At 40.4% G+C, this 18,900-nt stretch overlaps 1 protein-coding gene across 1 annotated transcript; it reads left to right on the top strand.

Moving 5' to 3' along the window:
- The first annotated feature begins 89 nt into the window (after nucleotides 1-89).
- LOC148059789 (NUAK family SNF1-like kinase 1) lies at nucleotides 90-11,357 on the top strand. Its single transcript, XM_087780670.1, has 7 exons — nucleotides 90-1,123; nucleotides 4,749-4,869; nucleotides 5,657-5,808; nucleotides 7,456-7,521; nucleotides 8,370-8,489; nucleotides 9,053-9,185; nucleotides 9,247-11,357. Exons 1-7 carry the CDS (start codon nucleotides 698-700, stop codon nucleotides 10,239-10,241), a joined length of 2,013 nt encoding a protein of 670 aa, XP_087636796.1. The 5' UTR covers nucleotides 90-697; the 3' UTR covers nucleotides 10,242-11,357.
- Nucleotides 11,358-18,900: the final 7,543 nt, after the last annotated feature.

Genomic DNA, 18,900 nt, shown 5'->3' with positions numbered 1-18,900 from the left:
ATCATGGATGATGACAGTCATCCTCTGAATACTGTCATCAGTGAGCAGAGAAGCAGAATGAGTGCACGAATGCTCCTATCCAGGTGCAAAACAAATAGACTCAGGGACTCATTCATTCCTCGGGCTATTAAATTGTACAATTCTGAGTTCGGGGGCAGGAGTGGAGTTAGAGCATCTGGATGTTCTGTTCTATGTTAGTCTTTGTATCCTTTGTCTTTGTTGTTTTTCTTTGACCTATGTTCTTTGTTTTATCTTTAGACTTAGATTGTGTCATCTTGTTCTTTCTCTTTATGTTCTTCTTCTTATTTTATTTTTATTTATTATTTTTTATTGTTTTTGAAAAATTGCTGGCTATTGGAAAAAAACAATTTCCCGAAGGAGACCTCCTGAGGGATCAATAAAGTGTTACCTTACCTTACCTTAAATGCGATTCTTGCTAGTTTTTCCTTTTATTGTTTGCTTTATTTACAGGAAATTTGGAACATATGTTACCAGATGTTACTTTATGTTTAATAATGATTTAAATTAAACATTATCTCTCTATTTCTACTAGATATTTATGTTAGAATATAAGAGTTACGTATCTATTTACACAGGGATGTAACAATAGCATGTGTTCAAACATGTTTGTTCAAGAACTCGCTTCTATTTTGAACATATAAATATTTGTTCTATACAGCTTCACAACTATGTCGTCATGACAGCTCCAAAAGAACATCAGTGCTCCGCCCACTTTCAAAACCATGTGGGACCCCCACACTCTGTCTCAGATCCACATCTCAAAACCCGATGGACCGACGCGGGTGCCAGGACTCGTCCCGTTCTTCACGTCAAGATCCTGGACGTGACTACTTTTAAAAAAGACATTTCAGTGAATACGATGGGAAGACGAGAGGCGGACGGCAGGGGTGCGATGACCACCGGGGACCGACTAGAATTCGGGTCCCTTCAGGACGCTGCCCTGGAGCAAAGTCCGCCGCGGGTCGGGGTTCCAGAAACCTTGGAGGTGAAGAAGCACCAGCACAAGCACAACCTGAGGAACCGCTACGAAGTGATGGAGACTCTGGGCAAAGGGGCGTACGGGAAAGTCAAGAGGGCTGTGGAGAGAACGAGTCTGAATACCGTGAGTGTCACTTTGTGTATTTTTAGACGCTTATTATTTTTTTATTGGGCCGGTATGTAGGCTGACTCCCTGCCACGGGATTCTTTGGCTATGACTGACTCTACCTTTAAACAAGAGGAAATGAATAATACAATAGACAAACAAACAAAAAACAAGCTGCATTAAAACATAGCCAAACTTAAAATCCAGCCTCTTTATCATTCTTATTTGCGTCGAATAGTTATTAAACAAGTGAAAGGAAGTTTTTTCACTTTTATTCATTTAAAGTAATATTAGCATAGACTCCATTCCCCCAAACACACCATCTAAGCCAATAATAGGTAGGACATAAATGAGTCTCTCTATTATCATTTATTAATATCTAGAAATTTATTTGGCTTCCAAAAATCTTGTAGAACAAAGACTAGAAGTAATGTTATTTTATTGCAGTTAAGACGCACAATTCTCATTAAAAATGGGATTATCCGTATCACAGTGTTTACCAAGGAAACTGGAAGGCATTTGAGGGTTGTCAGGGTTTTTGGCTCTTTGCACTCACAGATCCCAACAGGGTGACGGATTAAGGTCTGAATACAGATCTAAACCCACATTGATACGAAATAATCTGCCGTTAAATTCTGTTTTTGCCATAGTATTATGCTGTGAAGTTAATCAGAGGCATATCATATTATTATTCTCGTCTGTGTGTGTGCGAAGGTTTCCGAACATGAAGCATACTATGGATTTTTGGAAACAAAGCCAGCTCTATTTTAGGTGCAGAAGTGATTCATTAAGGAAAAAACGTACTGGCGACATTAAGACGAGAAAGGTTGGCTGTGAATAGGTCACAAATGTGACTAAGGGACAGGATGACAATCTTGGACATGAGGTGCCACTCGTCTATCGCTCCCACAGGCATTGAGCCAGACTAAATTTGGATTACTCTTCTGCATGTTTTGAGTTCCCGACAGATGATAGCCTAGGTCGGTATCATAACTTTTGATAAGATAAGAATGTGAAGCTAATGATAGTGGAAAAAAGACAAATGTGTTTTTTGGCAGACGGCAGAAAGAGCTACTTAAGTAAACGTGTATGTATCCAACATATAAAAAAATATGTAGATTTAACTAGACAGAATAAATAAAATGAATAAATATTAGCATATGTGCATGTAAGACAAATCAGTGGTATTAAGGTAAGGTAAGGTAAGGTAAAACTTTATTGATCCCTCAGGAGGTCTCCTTTGGGAAATTGTTTTTTACCAATAGCCAGCAATTTTTCATAAACAATAAAAAAGAATACATAAAAAATAAAATAAGAAGAACATAAAGAGGAAGAACAAGATGACACAATCTAAGTCTAAAGACAAAGACAAAGGACATAGGTCAAGGAAAGAAAAACAACAAAGACAAAGATACAAAGACTAACATGGAACAGAACATCCAGATACTTTCACTCCACTCCTGCCCCCGAACTCAGAATTGTACAATTTAATAGCCCGAGGGATGAATGAGTCCCTGAGTCTATTTGTTTTGCACCTGGGTAGGAGCATTCGTGCACTCATTCTGCTTCTCTGCTCACTGATGACAGTGTTCAGAGGATGACTGTCATCATCCATGATGGACAGTAGTTTGTTCAATGATATCCTCTCAGCAACTGTCACCAGTGAGTCCAGCTTCATTCCAACCACAGAACCAGCCCTCCTGATCAACCTGTCCAACCTGTTGACACTCCTCTTGGACACATTTCCACCCCAACACACCACAGCATAGAACAGGACACTGGCCACCACAGACTGGTAGAACATGCAGAGGAGCTTCTTGCAGATGTTAAATGATCGAAGCCTCCTCAGAAAGTACAGTCTACTCTGAACCTTCTTATACACATGGTCTGTGTTGCAGGACCAGTCCAGTTTACTGTCCATCCACACACCAAGGTACTTATAGTTGTCCACTATCTCCACCTCGTCGCCTCTGATGGACACTGGACGTGGCTTTGTCCTGGACCTCCCGAAATCCAAGACCAGCTCCTTGGTTTTTGAGGTGTTCAGCTGCAAGTGGTTCCTCTCACTCCAGTCCACAAAGTCACGTATCAGACTCCTGTTTAACTATTTAACTGAACATTAATACTTAAAATGGAATTCAAATATCAAGAAGGCCATCATTTGGAAATAAATAAGAAACAAAGTAAATATAATAAAGTGAAAATGAATATAAACATTTGTATTTCCATTTATTTGTCTGTATTTCTTTCCAAATTTTTGCAACTTTACAATGAAAGATCATTTCATTTAAAGAACGCTTAAATTATCATTTTTGTTTCATTATGAAACCATATCCAAGTGTGGCCTACATATCTGACTTCAGTTGATTCTAAAACTGTTGCTGATCCTTGACACCTTATATCATTACATCAGCAACGGTAAAAAACATCACTACTTAAATTTCCATTGAGGCTCCCGGGCTATTTCACATTATTTGGAAGAACAATAGGGCATTGTTTGGACGGATTCCTCTGAGGTCATACCAAGACATGACGCACGCTCTGGACACACACACACAGTGCCCCCTAAAATCTCGTGACCCTGTTAGAATGCCCCTAGTGTTTTAAAGGGTAAACAAGTCCAAGATGTGTTCTTTGCTCTGCTGGCCCAGACTTAAAGCACTTAGGTTTCCACCTCCCTTGGTTTTAAGAAACTATTCACAGATTCCCTCTTTTTATTTCCACGGTGATGCATTTTGTCTGCCATAGATGGTAACTACTAGTCAACATGTTAGGCTACACAATTGTTTCAAAAATATTTTAAAGGTTGCTTTTTCTCACGTCAGCATGTCGGTAGTTGTGGGCCAAAACCGTTGTGGTCCAATGTTTGTGTTGTTATATAACTTGAGTGTTCAATGGAGCGTGTGAATTGTGTCTTAAATGTCACACAGATATTTCTCCAGCAGCTGAGAATTCAGAGCAGTGACCCCGGAAGAGACCCGGCAGGATGTAGGCCAACAAGAGTGTTGTGATGACGACAGCACAATTTTATATACAGGCATTCTCTTTTGGCGAATACTTCCCCCAACAACTCTTAATGAAAAGAGCTATACCAACTGTGGGGATTTATGGATTCATGCTGCGGTAGTCTGCTTTGGTTTTGTGTGTGTTTCGGGGTTACGTGGGACTGTCTGGGATTATGGAGGCTGAGTGTGAACATTGCAGCTGTCGGTCTCTGAGCGTGCTCAGACCACAGAAAACGGAATTAAGCTTCTGTAAAACCTGCATTATCACCCCAAGTACCAGATATTTTAATCACGGAAATGTTTCTGTATCTATCAATATTTTTGTCACATTTAAAAGAGGTCAGTTTAACGAGAAAAAACAGATAGTCTTGTGAAACTTATTAAAGAGGAATCTCTCAGTTCTGGCATTGAATCCTCTGTCGAAATTGGGAAACCAAAGCTAATACCAGCAGGGAGAAGGTTCACTGTCCTATCGTGTCCTTCCAACTGTATAATTAAATGACTCTAAATAAGTAAGAAATATAGGTTGAGTATCTCTAAGTTACCGATTATACTCACTTTTATTTGTTTGCAGTGTAGCCTTTCCAGAGTGCACTTCAAAACACATCATAAATTAAAAGTGTTTTTCCTTTTCCCAGGTGGCAATCAAGTCGATCCGGAAGGAGGGAATCACAGATGAGCTGGACAGAATTCATATCCAGAGAGAGATCGAGATTACATCCTCCCTCCGACATGCCAACATCATACGCTTCTATGAGGGTCAGTCACACCGAGCATTTGAATGTGATCATGAAACGAGAGGTGGAAAAGTAGAGGAGAATTAATGAGAAATAAAACAAAAGTATGTCATGAGGATTTAAGAGAAACTACACCGTTTTCTAAATGAACTTCAAAATAAAATGACAGACAAAGCGTTAATACCACAATTGTATCAAATGGTATTTGAAATATATATATATTCCTAGAAATGCAAAAGTTAACTAAACCTCAGCCATAGGAATCATTTAATTTAAAACAAAATATTTAATTGATCAATTTAAATGCAAATCTTAAGAATTTGGGGGAAAGAAATGATCCTGAACCACCAATCAACGAATGATGTTGGCAAATTTTCGGCTGTATCTTTTAAAACCTTTTAGAAAGCAGATATATTTAATCATCTTATTTCTGAGTAAGTAATTCAGAACTTTTAAGTTACATCGATCAGAACAGATAAACTGTAACCACAACGTTAACTCATTGGCAAATATTAAAATTGTATTCAAATGTTATGTGAAAATGCTAAACATTTTTTAGCGATCCTTAAATTGGTAAGGACATATTATCTGGTCTAAGTCTACAACAAAGTACTTATTACAATTATAACAGCATCAGTAATTTGACTGTAACATATTTTTTCCCATGATAGCAATCTCAAGTACTTCTTGTATACTACCATAACATCTGGATTATTTGTATATTAGCAGAATAAAAGTTTCAATTACTTTCAGCATTACAAAACACAAGGATTGCATTTAATATCACTTCGTCTCTTTTCTCTCTTTAGTTTTTGAAAGTCGAGACAAGATTGTCATAGTGATGGAGTTTGCCAGCAGAGGCGAGCTATACGACCACATCCAGGAGAAGGGAAAGCTTTCCGAACCCGAGGCCAGAAGCATCTTCCGACAGATCACATCAGCTGTCCACTACTGCCATAAGGTACACTCACATACTGCTGATATCATCTGCAAGTAGATTATTGACATTCTAGAAACCTCACTCATGCACGTGCTGTATTTCCCAAAGCGATATGCAAGCGCAAATACACTTCCACTAAATCCCCTAAATCCTAATCCTGCAGGAAAATAAAACTTGACTGGAGTCTTTTTAGGTCTCACTGGGTCAAGTAAGACTTATAAGGATAAGGATATGATTGTTTTGAGCAGTCACATTTACACACCGACAAATTAAACTAACACAATTCTAAACTGTGATTTCTTGTCTTTTTGCAATTTTTTGTTCAAAAGATCCCGAGCAGGCATCATTAAGGAAATGGACAAATCCTTCTAATCCAGGATCACAGATGGAATTAAGTTGTATCCACTAATTCTGATCTGTGCTCTCATTTAGAGATGCTATAGGCGACCAGATTCGGTGTAAAAGTTGTGCCGTTTTATTTCACAACAGACATTTGATTTTAAAATACAACAGTAATATAAAATCACCTGGCATATTGAACGGTGAAAATAACCTTTGAAAGAAACTTAATAACATGGTAATTGAAGTCGATAAGAAAACCTTTCTACATATTAACAAAAATTAACATTTACTCCTGGACTTTTTTTTTGTTTTTCTGCAAATTAACTGGTGTTTTTTTTAGCTTGTATGGTGGTACAAGAAACAGTTCTGAAACTGAAACTTGCTTCATGCATGCCCGCCCACCACACACCTTTGATCTCATTCCCTCTCAGTGAACTCTACACTACAGCTGCGTGCATTAAGAAAAATATTTTGCAATATGCTTTCACAAAGAAATTTAAAAAAATGCATGGGTAGTAGAAGACCCTTGTTTAATTCATTTTATTCATAACAAAGTGCAACAAAAGGTTAAGCTTAAATAACTGTGTTCTTTATCAAATATGGATCATTGCTGAGCCTTTCAGGACGCAAGGATGTGGAAACGATTTCCCCCTGACCTACAATGTTCTCCCGAAATAGAAGCAAATGTTTGAGCGTGAATGAATTATTAAAAAATGTGGCTTTCAGGTATGCAGGCGCTGTGGAGAGGTTGAGGAAGGAATGAAGGGAATCCGCTATTTTTAAACTTCCTTAATCGCATTGAAATATAAAAACAGCGATGTGGTTAACCTCACGTTTTTTTTTAACTTGTGTTCTCAGAATCGCAGCTAAAGTTTCTAATAATCAAGTTCCTTCCTTGCTGACCGTGTTATTTTCGCGTTTCCTATCCTCATATTCACAGTCATGGGCACGACTTCCGCCTCACACCACAGCTGCCTGCCCTTCCTGCGGCCTAAGTGACACTTCCTCCTCGAGGCTTAACCGCGGTCAGGAGACCAAATAGCATCTCATCTGATGAATTAACACAAGGCACTTTCTCGTGCCAAGCCATGATTAAATATTCCGAGGGCCTCGAGGAGGCCTGCATAACACATGGCCCGACAACACGTGGGCCCGACCAGAATGTTAATAGTTTTAACACGACGTATGAAAGGCAAACACCCGCCACTTAGATGATAAACTTCAGAGCTCTCATGAGAGTGTTTGCATTTGGAAAACATCTGTGCAAGGTGAGAGAGGGGGGAAAAGGGAAGTTATTTATGAGGTGTTGTTGTTTAATTTCTGTAGAACGGTGTTGTGCATCGAGACCTGAAGCTGGAGAACATTCTTTTGGATAAAGATCTTAATGTTAAGGTATGTCATTTCCCCCCCCCCCACATCTGAAATAGAGTGTCCACCACCTAAGAGCACACACACGGCCACTATACGCCAACAATCATTCTAATATGCTTTCAAACTAAGCAGACACAGGCAGTGCAAACACAGTGCCAGTCTTATTACAGAACACAGAGGCCAATTTTTTCCCTTATTTGGGTGGTTCTCTCCATATACAGACCACCAGAGAATGCAAAGAATCTGCTGGCATCTAAGGCAGGCAGAGGGTTTGAATACAAGTATGGCCATCAAAACAAATCACTTGCAGCAGACACCAGATGCTCCTCAATCCTTTGTTGGCACTAGAAAATAATTTGGGGATGTGCGTTATAAATCATCAAGATGCTGCCGATAGTATTCATTTCAAAACACATAAATAGCAAATAGATTTGTCTTTTTATTACGGCGCACGAGTAGCATTGAATGTAAACATTGAAAGGAGGGACTGTGAACCTTAAACAGTCACGTGCTTAAGTTTACAGTGCAACTCTCGCTGTTTACTGCACATCATTTCAGCCGAGCGCCGACTTATAAACACCCAAACCTCTTCCATCTTTAAACTACCTGGAACAACTCCAAATTGGAAATATATCTGTCGACTTTGGTATTTTTAACGCCAGTGGCCCGAAGTGTGTCAACAATAATCTCTGGCGTTACAGCCGAGCTCTGGTGTGTCTGTACCTCACCGCCTTGAGTGAGTGATTGTTCCATTACGTGAGCAGCTAGATTTCCACATGCCTTTTCCTTTGAAAATGAGTTTCAATTATGAATATGGCTTCTCTTAGTTTATTATTATGTCCGTTTTAATATGTTCCTCATCTTTGCAGTTGGCTGACTTTGGGCTCTCCAACCATTTCCAAAAGGGCAAATTGCTGCAAACTTACTGTGGAAGTCCACTTTATGCTGCACCAGAGATTGTACAAGGGTTGCCATACCGGGGGCCGGAGGTGAGTCGATCTTCACATAACCTGGATGCTCCTACATGAGAGAAGACAAACGAAGGGGCAACAATTAGCTTCCGTTTCTAAGTCAAGTTTCACCAATAATTAGGATATTATTCTCTTTAAACCCCCTCGGACATTGGAGTATGGATGGAGCAATACACTAATGTTAATATATGTTTTATACTCTGCTTTAGGCTCATGATACAATTTGATACGATATATTCAGCTCACGATTCGATCCGATATATTTTGATACACTTCTAAGGATCTCGTGGGATTTCATTGATTTGTTTCTGCAAAGAACTGCTGTCATCTTGCAGCCAGAAGTTTAATCGCACAAAAAATGAACAAACTCCAATCATGTTATACATTACAAAACAAGAAAATCTATTTATTTTATACATACTTAATTTAATAAAAAAAAGAAAATTAATATATATTAATAATTAATATTATTTAATTTTAAATTTACATGGGATTTAGTGTTTCAATTAATGTATAGTTTCACATTGGCAAGTGATTATATTGTAAGTCATTATAGTATTGTTTTATTTTATGTGCCTCAGGTGGACTGCTGGGCTCTGGGAGTCCTGCTTTATACGTTGGTGTACAGCAGTATGCCATTTGACGGTGCAAGTCATGCCATCCTCACAGAGCAAATAAGTCAAGGGCGGTACCGCAGACCCGACCCATCATCAGGTACATGAAATACTTGACTCGACCTATTGTTTTAATCACTGCCAACAATCTATTCCTGCAGACGCCTGCGCTCTAATAGACTGGCTGTTGACGGTGCGAGTAGAGGAGAGAGCCACAATCGAAGACGTTGCCAACCACTGGTGGGTGAACTGGGGCTATGAGGAGAGTGTGTGTGACTGCACGACGTTTCCCTTTCAAGACTGCCCCTCACCTCTGCTGGCCCGATACATCGACTGGCAAAATCAGGTCACTGCAGAGCCGGGACTCTTCTCCAACTCTTCCGATCAACCTCCTCATTCCATTCACTTTAGCTTGACGCCGGATCTTGCGAGATTACGAGGTGGATCTTCTAGTCTGAGAAAATCACGCAAAGAGAATGCAATCCCCCAGACCACGATTGGAAGTTATGTCAAAGCAACAGCTGCATCCTGTGAAGCGCCATCGACCATGGAGAGAAAGAAACCAAAAAGTATTCTGAAACCCCAGAGGAGTTTCGACTCGGTTTTTCACAACACTTTGAAGGAACTGTCGGATATCCATTGTACGCGTGCAGAAGTCACTTACCCTTCGTCTACCTTCAGCCAACCATCTTCAAAAATGCCCAAGAAGGGGATATTGAAGAACTATCAAGGAGAGTATAGTCGCTGCTCCTCTGTGGAGGGAAGAGTTTCAGGAGCAGGAGAGACAGAGGTTTGTGCTGTGCACTGTAACATAGAGAGAATTGACCTTCAAACAGCAGAAGATAGTCCAAGCATGCACTTGGAGGCAGTAAGAAGAAGAAAAGGTATTCTTAAAAGAAATGGCAAATTCTCACACAGCTTAGACCTTTCAGTCGATCCCCTTCCGACCCCAGTATTCCCAGATGCCCTGCACCAGTTCCTGCAAGCCTCGAACACCCAACACAGCCGACCTTCCAGTGCAGTGAGCGAGGACAGCCTCTTCTCCTCCGATTCTTTCGACCTGCTTGACCTCAGTGCCCAGACACGACGCAGGGTTTTCCAGAGGGTTAAGCAGCAGAGCGGGTGCAGCTCCGATGACGACCTTGCAGACACATGACAACGAGAGAATTGACCTCAAGGAAATGTGAACATAACTAAACGCATTTAAGATTTTTTTTTTATTGTAATAAAAACCTTTGTCTAATATGAAGCCGCACAGAGCTTGCTGTTCCAAATGATCTCTAGGTGGAACCAACAGATAAAGACCCTTATTTTCTTGGGCTCAGAGTATAAATCACACACCAAGTGACAATGTAATGTGACATATTTTGTGCATCAGATAAAAAACTTCATGAGCATGTTTAGTGATGTACATTCTCTGATTCACCTGTTATATTGGCTATATTTTAGTACATATTTAAAGTGGGTCTACAAGAATAATGATGTCATTTCAACCGCTTGAAGGGCTGGAAGGGATACAGTCGGTGGTATTTTAATTGTGACAGCAGCCTCTGGTGGTTATATAGCGCAACTGCAGAAGAAATATGGCATATTGGAGATAGATAGATAGATCAACTTTATTGATCCCTCTGAAGGTCTCCTTCGGGAAATTGTTTTTACAGCATACAGCAACACATACCATAAGTAAGATCCAGTAAGAGTAAAACTGATGTAAACTGAAAGGAATTTGATGGAGAATAAACAACGAGATAAACAACTGACAAAATACAAAAATATAATATCACAATCAAACTCATGCTTCCTGTTTAGGACAGTTTGGTAAATGCACATTTTGTTCTGCACACATGCTAGACTACTAAAGATTTTGGCCTCTGGTGTGATTAAGTTTGACACCCCTGATGGAATGTTACATATGGCCTTATGGCCAAAAAAATGGTGGCATGTCGTGGCCTGTGTTGGATCCAAGAACCATAGAACAATGCACATGAACAAAGGACGGACTGTCGTATCACAAGTGAATAGTGTTACTTATTGTACTTAATGTCTTTTACGAAATGCATTTTCAAATCTGCACAGTTTTGCACCAGAAGACAGTCACAATGCATTGAAAACAAAAGTCACACAGATTTGTCGAACACCTTTTTTTGCATTCAGCATTGACGTAAAATGGAACAAACACTAAAAAGTGAAATTATTGTGGTGAAATACATTAGATTTTTGTAATGCACTTTTGGCTTATCCCTCCTTGTAAAAATAAATTATGTGAATGATACATTTGAGTCTTTTTTTAAATTTAAACATGTACTTAATCACATGTAATATCATAGATATTTATTATGTTCTTGTTGTATTTCACGTACTACCATGAAAGGTTTGTGAATTATATTGATAATAACATGCAATTGGACATTTTGTGTGTTATTTTTACAGGATACTTGTCATTAGCTCTACTTAGTTTTTCCTATTGTCACTTCTCATAGAAAAATAATCTTTCTATAGTTTACTGAAAGATTTGATCCACGTCATTAGCTACAGAGGGTGGACAATGTGTAATGAATCATTGTCTGCTGCCCCACACATCATCCAGCCCAGCATGGTTTGAACTGCAAAGGGTCCATTTTGTTGGATGTTTATCACGTGCCATGGCTCCATTGTTTTAGGATTATTGGCACCAATCAGGAGACCAACATCTGCATTGATTTCAGGTAAGTACACGTCTGCCAGATAAGGCCAGTTCTTTAGATGCTGTCGTCTTTGAATGTTCTCTTGTTGTACAGGGATGGTGCTGTTTGTGAACACTTTTGATAACTGGACACAAGCCCGACACTTCTAAATCAGTAACCATTATACTGTTATACAGCTTCTGTCCATTGTTGTTGTTTCTTTCTGTACAAAAGGTTCCTGTACTTCCTGGATCAATAAATGCATATGTTTCTACACACATCCCACTTTTTTGGGATCTCACTTGATGATTGACAGCATACATTCTGAAGCCCTTGAAGCAGTCAAAACAAAAGTCTGTTGAGGAACTACGTTTTTATCTGGGGCTGAAATAGGTATAGACACAATACTTTTGTCATTTGTATTGTGTTTTTCAATGTGCAGGATTTGTGATTATGTTTCAGAGAGCATGTGTTGCACTGCATTAGTTTTTTGCATGTTTGAATCATATTTCCTGGAGTTAAGAAACCAAAGCATAGTCCTTTATTTTGCAAGAAGTCTATTCTGTCTTTATGAGCCAGTTGTTGAATCTTCCTGCAAGACTCTAGTGCATCGATGTTTTGACAGTAGTGGCATGGTGGCTCAAAAGCAATGCCAGTGACACTTGGTAGAGATTTAGATGCTGTCAACTGTTTTGGAGGTACATATTAATTATTTTCCACTGTTAGACGTTTTGAATATTTTTATTGTAGCTATTTTTGCTTGGCAGTCAATAAAGTTAACAAGCTCTGCAAATCTTGCTCTCTTTCCTCTATGATGTCATATGCTTCACGTCTTCAGTTTGACCAGTAGATGGCGCCATATGCATTCATACCATCATACAGGCTGTAATTTGCGCTGTTTCAATCTCCTTTTCGGCAACAATACGTGCCCTATGCATTTCAAGTTCCTGTTCTTCTATTTGCCATTTGTTTTAAGAATACCTTTTAGCATTCATGCTATGTTTTCTCAGATTGAGCCAATATTTCTCACATTTATGAAATATAAAATATAAATGTCAAATCTAAATGTTAAATACATACCTAAATGTTAAATATATATATAAATCTTTGATTCAAATCTAAACGTTAAATAGGTGCAATATTTCACATACATTTTGTAATAGCTTTGTAAATACAACTCTGATGGTCACTAAATTCATGCCACTAATGTAGTACCTTCATATGAAGGTACTACACTCATTCGTTTTTCAAATTTCTATCTAAATTCTTAAAAATCAATGTTTTCATGCCATTTTTCGTAAACATTTTGTAATAACTTTGTAAATACAACTCCAATAGTCACCATACTTATGTCACTTATGGAGTACCTTCATATAATGTTACTGAACTCATTAGTTTTTATATTTTGACCCTCTTCAATAAATGTACAATAAATGTAAATAATGTCCTTATATAACCAATTATTATTAACAACACATTGCTACAATTATAATTTAATTACTTACTTTATACAAAGAGTAATGGATACAACGTCACCTGTTTTGAGGAGTTGTTGGACGCACCTACAAAACAGAGATAATATTTACACATCAAACAGCTGCTGTGGGAGGAATATTACTAGTTGTTCTGATCACTCCTGATATCTATGCTGTTACCTTGTGTTCCCTTGCTGTCTGGTCTTCCTGTTACGCCCTCTATGATCAGAGTGAACCCCTCATCTCTTGAAGTCCTCCTAACTTGATTGCAGATTTACATTTATTCAGAATTCAAACATAAACAAATACATTTAATTGAAGAGAGAGCTTTATAGGTTTTGTAGTAATGTTTTTGGAAAAGCATGTTGTTTTTGTTGGACTTTGGAAGGATTTGAAATGTGGAGAAATGTGAGTTCTTCTTCTTGAGCCGGTCAGAATTCTCGCTGCAGAGTTCTGAATCAACTGCAGGCGAGACAGCTTCTTCTTGTTAAGACATGAAAACAAACTGTTGCAATAGTCCAGGCGAGAAGACACAAACACATGGATTACAAGCTCCAGATCATGTTGTGACAACATTTTCCTAAATTTAGAGATTTTTCTCAGTTGAAGGAAACAGTTTCTGGTCAGTTTTCTGGAGTTTTGATTTCATCCTAATCCAAGTTATTAGCACAACTTTATTCAATGGAAGACCAGCTGTCCAGATCAAAGACCAAGACTGGAATTGTTAGAAGAAAAAAAACTGAAGAGGAGAGATGAGAGGTTGAAAGAGAAGGATGAAGAAATCAAAGAGAAAGATCGAGCGACATGAATCTGGTTTCCCATCAGAGTTGTAATTACAAAGTTATTACAAAATGTTTATGAAAAATGAGATGAAAAAATATTTATATAAAAGGAGGAGGAAGACAGGCATGGCAGGCATTAATTTCACCAGAGATTTGGTAGACAGCAGAAAATACACTTAGCAGATCAGCTAATGTGGCAATAAGACAAGGACAAAATAAGGGAGATTTGGGTGCAGCCATGACAAGTGCACGAGAGACTATAGAGTGTGAGGAAGTAAATGACAGATCAGCAAAAAATGACAAGAACCATAACAAACAAAATGAAAGCTTCATTGAAAAAGAAAAATTACAGTGAGGGAGGAAAGTCTGAGAGAAGGATATATAAAATAAGATTGTGCACAGAGGATTTAAGACGACTCTGAAACAGAGGTGACACAATGCATTACAAAGCCCATGAGATATATACGTTTTTTTATCAGGAATTGGTTTATTACAGAATTTGAATTTATTAATGAGAGTGAGAATGGTGACTCTTGCATCCTTACTGTCCAATGTTTGAACAATCTCATTTAGAAGGCATGGTTCTGACAGAGGAGTCTAGAGTAACATAAATAAATAGTGGTGACATTGATTTGAAAATAAACCTTAAATATTAAATATAAAATGTATGTAGTTTTTAATTTAATGGTAAAGGAATGATTTAAAAGGTTCAGCATACCCAGACAGTATGGCACCCCCGTTTCAATTCTGCTGAAATAAAAGTTGTATTTTTTGCTTTTATTAAACGAGAATGTGAATTTCTTTCTAAATTCTTAAAAATCAATGTTTTCATGCCATTTTTCGTAAACATTTTGTAATAACTTTGTAAATACAACTCCGATAGTCACCAAACTTATGTCACTTATGGAGTACCTTCATATAATGTTACTACACTCATTCGTTTTTATATTTTGACCCTCTTCGATAAATGTACAATAAATGTAAATTATGTCCTTATAATACCAAATAATTATTAACAACACATTGCTACAATTATAATGTACTTACTAACTTACTATATACAAAGAGTAATGGATACAACATCATCTGTGTTGAGGAGTTGTTGGACGCACCTACAAAACAGATTTATTTACACATCAAACAGAAGCTGGAATATTACTAGTTGTTCTGATCACTCCTGATATCTATGCTGTTACCTTGTGTTCCCTTGCTGTCTGGTCTTCCTGTTACGCCCTCTATGATCAGAGTGAACCCCTCATCTCTTGTAGTCCTCCTAACTTGATTGCAGATTTACATTTATTCAGAATTCAAACATAAACTTGTCAATGGAAGATAGAGCTTTATAGGTTTTGTAGTAATGTTTGTGGAAGAGCATATTGTTATATGTTGTTGATGATGAGAATTTCAAACGAATGCAAAGACCCACAAAATGATGGGGTTTACTGGTATGCTGATCTGACAAAAAAAAATTGAGGCATCAATAGTTTAAGTCGGTTTTAGTTTATTCAAATTAGTGTTAAAAAAGCATAAAATGCTGTTAACGCATTATTACTGAACATTAAAACCAACCTGTTAGAGACTAGAGTATGTCTTTAAGCCAATAACTGCTTAAACTGAACACTGTTTGTAATATACTGTAATTGATGTTGTGATTGTCCATTATGATATTATTATTTATGCTGTGTTAGAATTTTGAATTTTGATCTTTAGAAAGTGTCTGTTAATTTATGGACATGTTCCATGATAAACTTTTTTACTTACCTTTCTAATTTACATGTATTGAGTGACAGATGGCGTGTTATCCATTACTCTTTGTATATGGCAATTTGTTGTAGATAATTGTTGTTACAAGGTTGCATTTGTTGCATTATGTGTAAGAACCAGATGATCAACTAGCCTTTGTATGTTCCAACCATCTTTGTCTTATGTCATGTTTTGGTGCTTTCCTGTTTTATTTTGAAGTCGGTTTCCTGTTTTGGTTCGTGTCTATGCTTTTGTCTTGACAGACGCGGGCAGGTGCGCGGTTGGGGGTGATTGAATGGCGGGTTCTTTCCACAGAAAAGGAGCGTCGTGGACCTGAAGAACTCGCCAGAGAATTGAGTTTCCAGACTAGGTTGGCATCGCAGATTCTCTTTGCTCGTGTTCCATATGAACTTTTTCCCGAAGACCCCTGACGTTGTCAGCGCCTTGTTTTGCTCACGTGAGTTTTTTTTTACTCTTTTGTTTTAGTTCCGGATCTGAGATCCCGATCTCCAGCCGCGTCCTGCCTCCGCCCCGAGTTCCTGATTTGTTTTTTGTTTCGGTCCTTTCCGACCGCTTGGAATATTAAAATACTTTGCTTGAACATTTGCTCCGAGGATATTGTCCACTTCCGCTTCTGGGTCTCCTGCCGAGTTCCACCCGTGACAGAATTCTCTGGCCACCAAATGGACCCAGGGGAAGTGAAGGAGCTCCGCCGAGCCCTCGGTTCTCAAGGAACCAGACTTTGTTCGCTCGAGGAGATGACACGGGAGAGTCACACAGCGCTGGTCCAGCTGTCAGCCGTCGTGGGTGAGTTGACTCTCCGTGTGGCCCCTCCCGCACCTGTTGCAGCCGCTGCAGCCTCTGTACGCACGCCGACTGTCTCTGCTCCTGCTCAACCTGAGAGACTGCCGGTTCTACGCGAACCCACGATACCCACGCCGGGATATTATAGTGGAGAAGTGGGTGGTTGTTCACGCTTTTTGCTCCAAGTTCAGTTAGTTTTTAGCCAGCAGCCCTCCTCGTTTTCTGCGGGTCGCGCTCAGATCGCTTATCTAATAAACCTCCTCCGGGGTAGAGCAGCGGACTGGGCTACTTCCCTGTGGGAGTCTAACTCTCCGGCTCTAGCTAGTTTTGACTGTTTCTCTGACGAGATGCGCCGGGTTTTTGACCTACCACATCGCTCTCCCGCGGTGTCCTCTCGCAAACTACTCAGGTTACGACAGGGCGAGGAGTCTGTGGGGCATTACTCGGTAGATTTCCGAATTTTAGCTGCTGAGAGTGGTTGGAATGAACCCGCACTGATCACCGCGTTTACCCAGGGGTTAGGTAGCGCAGTCAGGGATCAACTCTCCACACGGGAGGAACCAGAGGGGTTGGAGGCTCTTATCAGCCTAGCCATCAGGATTGATAATAGGTTGAGGGAGCGCCGCAGGGAACGTGGCAGGGACGTTTTCTCTCCTTCTTTCCCTCCTTTTGACCAACCAGCTCCTCTGTTGACTCCTGAGACTCCGACGCCGCCACCCGATGAGCCGATGCAGCTGCGTCGGACACATTTGTCTCCGGAACAGCGCTCCCACAGGCTCACGAAGGGACTGTGTCTGTACTGCGGCGAGCCTGGTCATCGACTACGTGTCTGCCCCAGTCGACCTAAGGTTAGTGCTCGGGTGGGACACACTCGTTCGTCTCACGACCCGACTCACCGGATCGCCCTACCTGGTCTATTGACGGTTGACTTGACTTCGACTGCGGAAGCTGTTCTAATCGACTCTGGCGCTGACGACAATTTTATTGACCCTTTCCCTCAACCTTCCCCTGGTTAAACTAGACGTTCCCCGCCCGGTCTGCGCCATAGATGGCCGACCACTACTCGACGTTACTCACCAGACTACTCCCCTTTCCCTCACGATTTCGGGTAACCACTCTGAGTTAATTAGTTTTCTTCTGATTTCTTCTCCCTCTTCTCCTATTGTTCTCGGTCTCCCCTGGCTTCGTATCCATAACCCTCACTTTGATTGGGTGAACTCCACGGTACTTGGTTGGAGCCCGCATTGTCATTCACAGTGTCGCCGTTCTGCACCTACTGCCTCTCGTCCTCCACTTCCCATCTCTCCCCCTCCTGACCTTTCCTCCGGAGTATCACAGTTTGGGTGAGGTTTTTAGCAAAGAGAGGGCGCTATCCCTACCACCGCACCGTCCCTATGACTGCGCCATCGACCTACTTCCTGGTTCTCCACTTCCCTGTAGTCGACTGTACAAGGTTTCTCGCCCGGAGCGCCAGGCCCTCGAGACTTATATCGGGGAGTCACTGACCGCCGGTTTAATTCGCCCCTCTTCTTCGCCTCTTGGTGCAGGGTTCTTTTTTGTTAGTAAGAAGGACAAGTCCCTGAGACCTTGTATAGACTACCGGGGGTTAAACAGCATAACCGTTAAGAATCGGTATCCCCTCCCACTCATAGACCCGTCGTTTGATCCTCTAACAAGGCCATGATATTCACTAAACTGGACCTTAGAAGTGCTTATCACTTGGTCCGTGTTAGAGAGGGCGATGAGTGGAAGACGGCTTTTATGACCCCCTTAGGACACTTCGAGTACCTGGTCATGCCGTTTGGCCTGACCAATGCGCCAGCGGTGTTCCAGAGACTTATCAATGAGGTCTTAGGGGACTTCTTGAGTGATTTTGTGTACGTTTATCTTGACGACATTCTGATCTTTTCCAGTTCTCCTGAGGAACACGTCAGCCACGTCCGCCGCGTTCTCCAACGATTATTAGAGAACAGACTGTTTGTCAAGGCAGAGAAGTGCGAGTTCGGAGTCCCCACAGTGAGTTTTTTGGGTTTTATTCTAGGGCAGGGTCAGCTGCGGCCAGATCCCATGAAGGTGGAGGCAGTTGCTCAATGGCCGGTGCCTGTTAGCCGCAAGGAATTGCAGCGATTCTTGGGTTTCGCTAATTTTTATCGCAGGTTCATCCGGGGTTATAGCCAGGTTGCCGCTCCATTAACCCAGCTTACCTCCACCAAGAGTGCTTTCACCTGGTCCTCCAAGGCGGACGACTCCTTCAACCAGCTGCGCTCGCTGTTCTCCTCCGCGCCTATCCTACGACACCCCGACCCAGCCCGTCAGTTCATCGTGGAGGTGGACGCTTCGGACACCGG

The sequence above is a fragment of the Callionymus lyra genome, chromosome 19 (genome assembly GCF_982586985.1).
Source record: "Callionymus lyra chromosome 19, fCalLyr1.hap1.1, whole genome shotgun sequence".
NCBI lineage: Eukaryota > Metazoa > Chordata > Actinopteri > Syngnathiformes > Callionymidae > Callionymus > Callionymus lyra.
This window is presented reverse-complemented; position numbering and strand designations above follow the sequence as displayed.

What these genes read in the sequence shown, in the direction of transcription:
- LOC148059789 (XM_087780670.1), top strand. Translation starts at nt 698, where the DNA reads ATGACAGCTCCAAAAGAACATCAGTGCTCCGCCCACTTTCAAAACCAT. An exon ending in AGAGAACGAGTCTGAATACC is followed by an intron (nt 1,124 to 4,748) that starts GTGAGTGTCACT and finishes TCCTTTTCCCAG; the next exon opens with GTGGCAATCAAGTCGATCCG. An exon ending in CAGACCCGACCCATCATCAG is followed by an intron (nt 9,186 to 9,246) that starts GTACATGAAATA and finishes CTATTCCTGCAG; the next exon opens with ACGCCTGCGCTCTAATAGAC.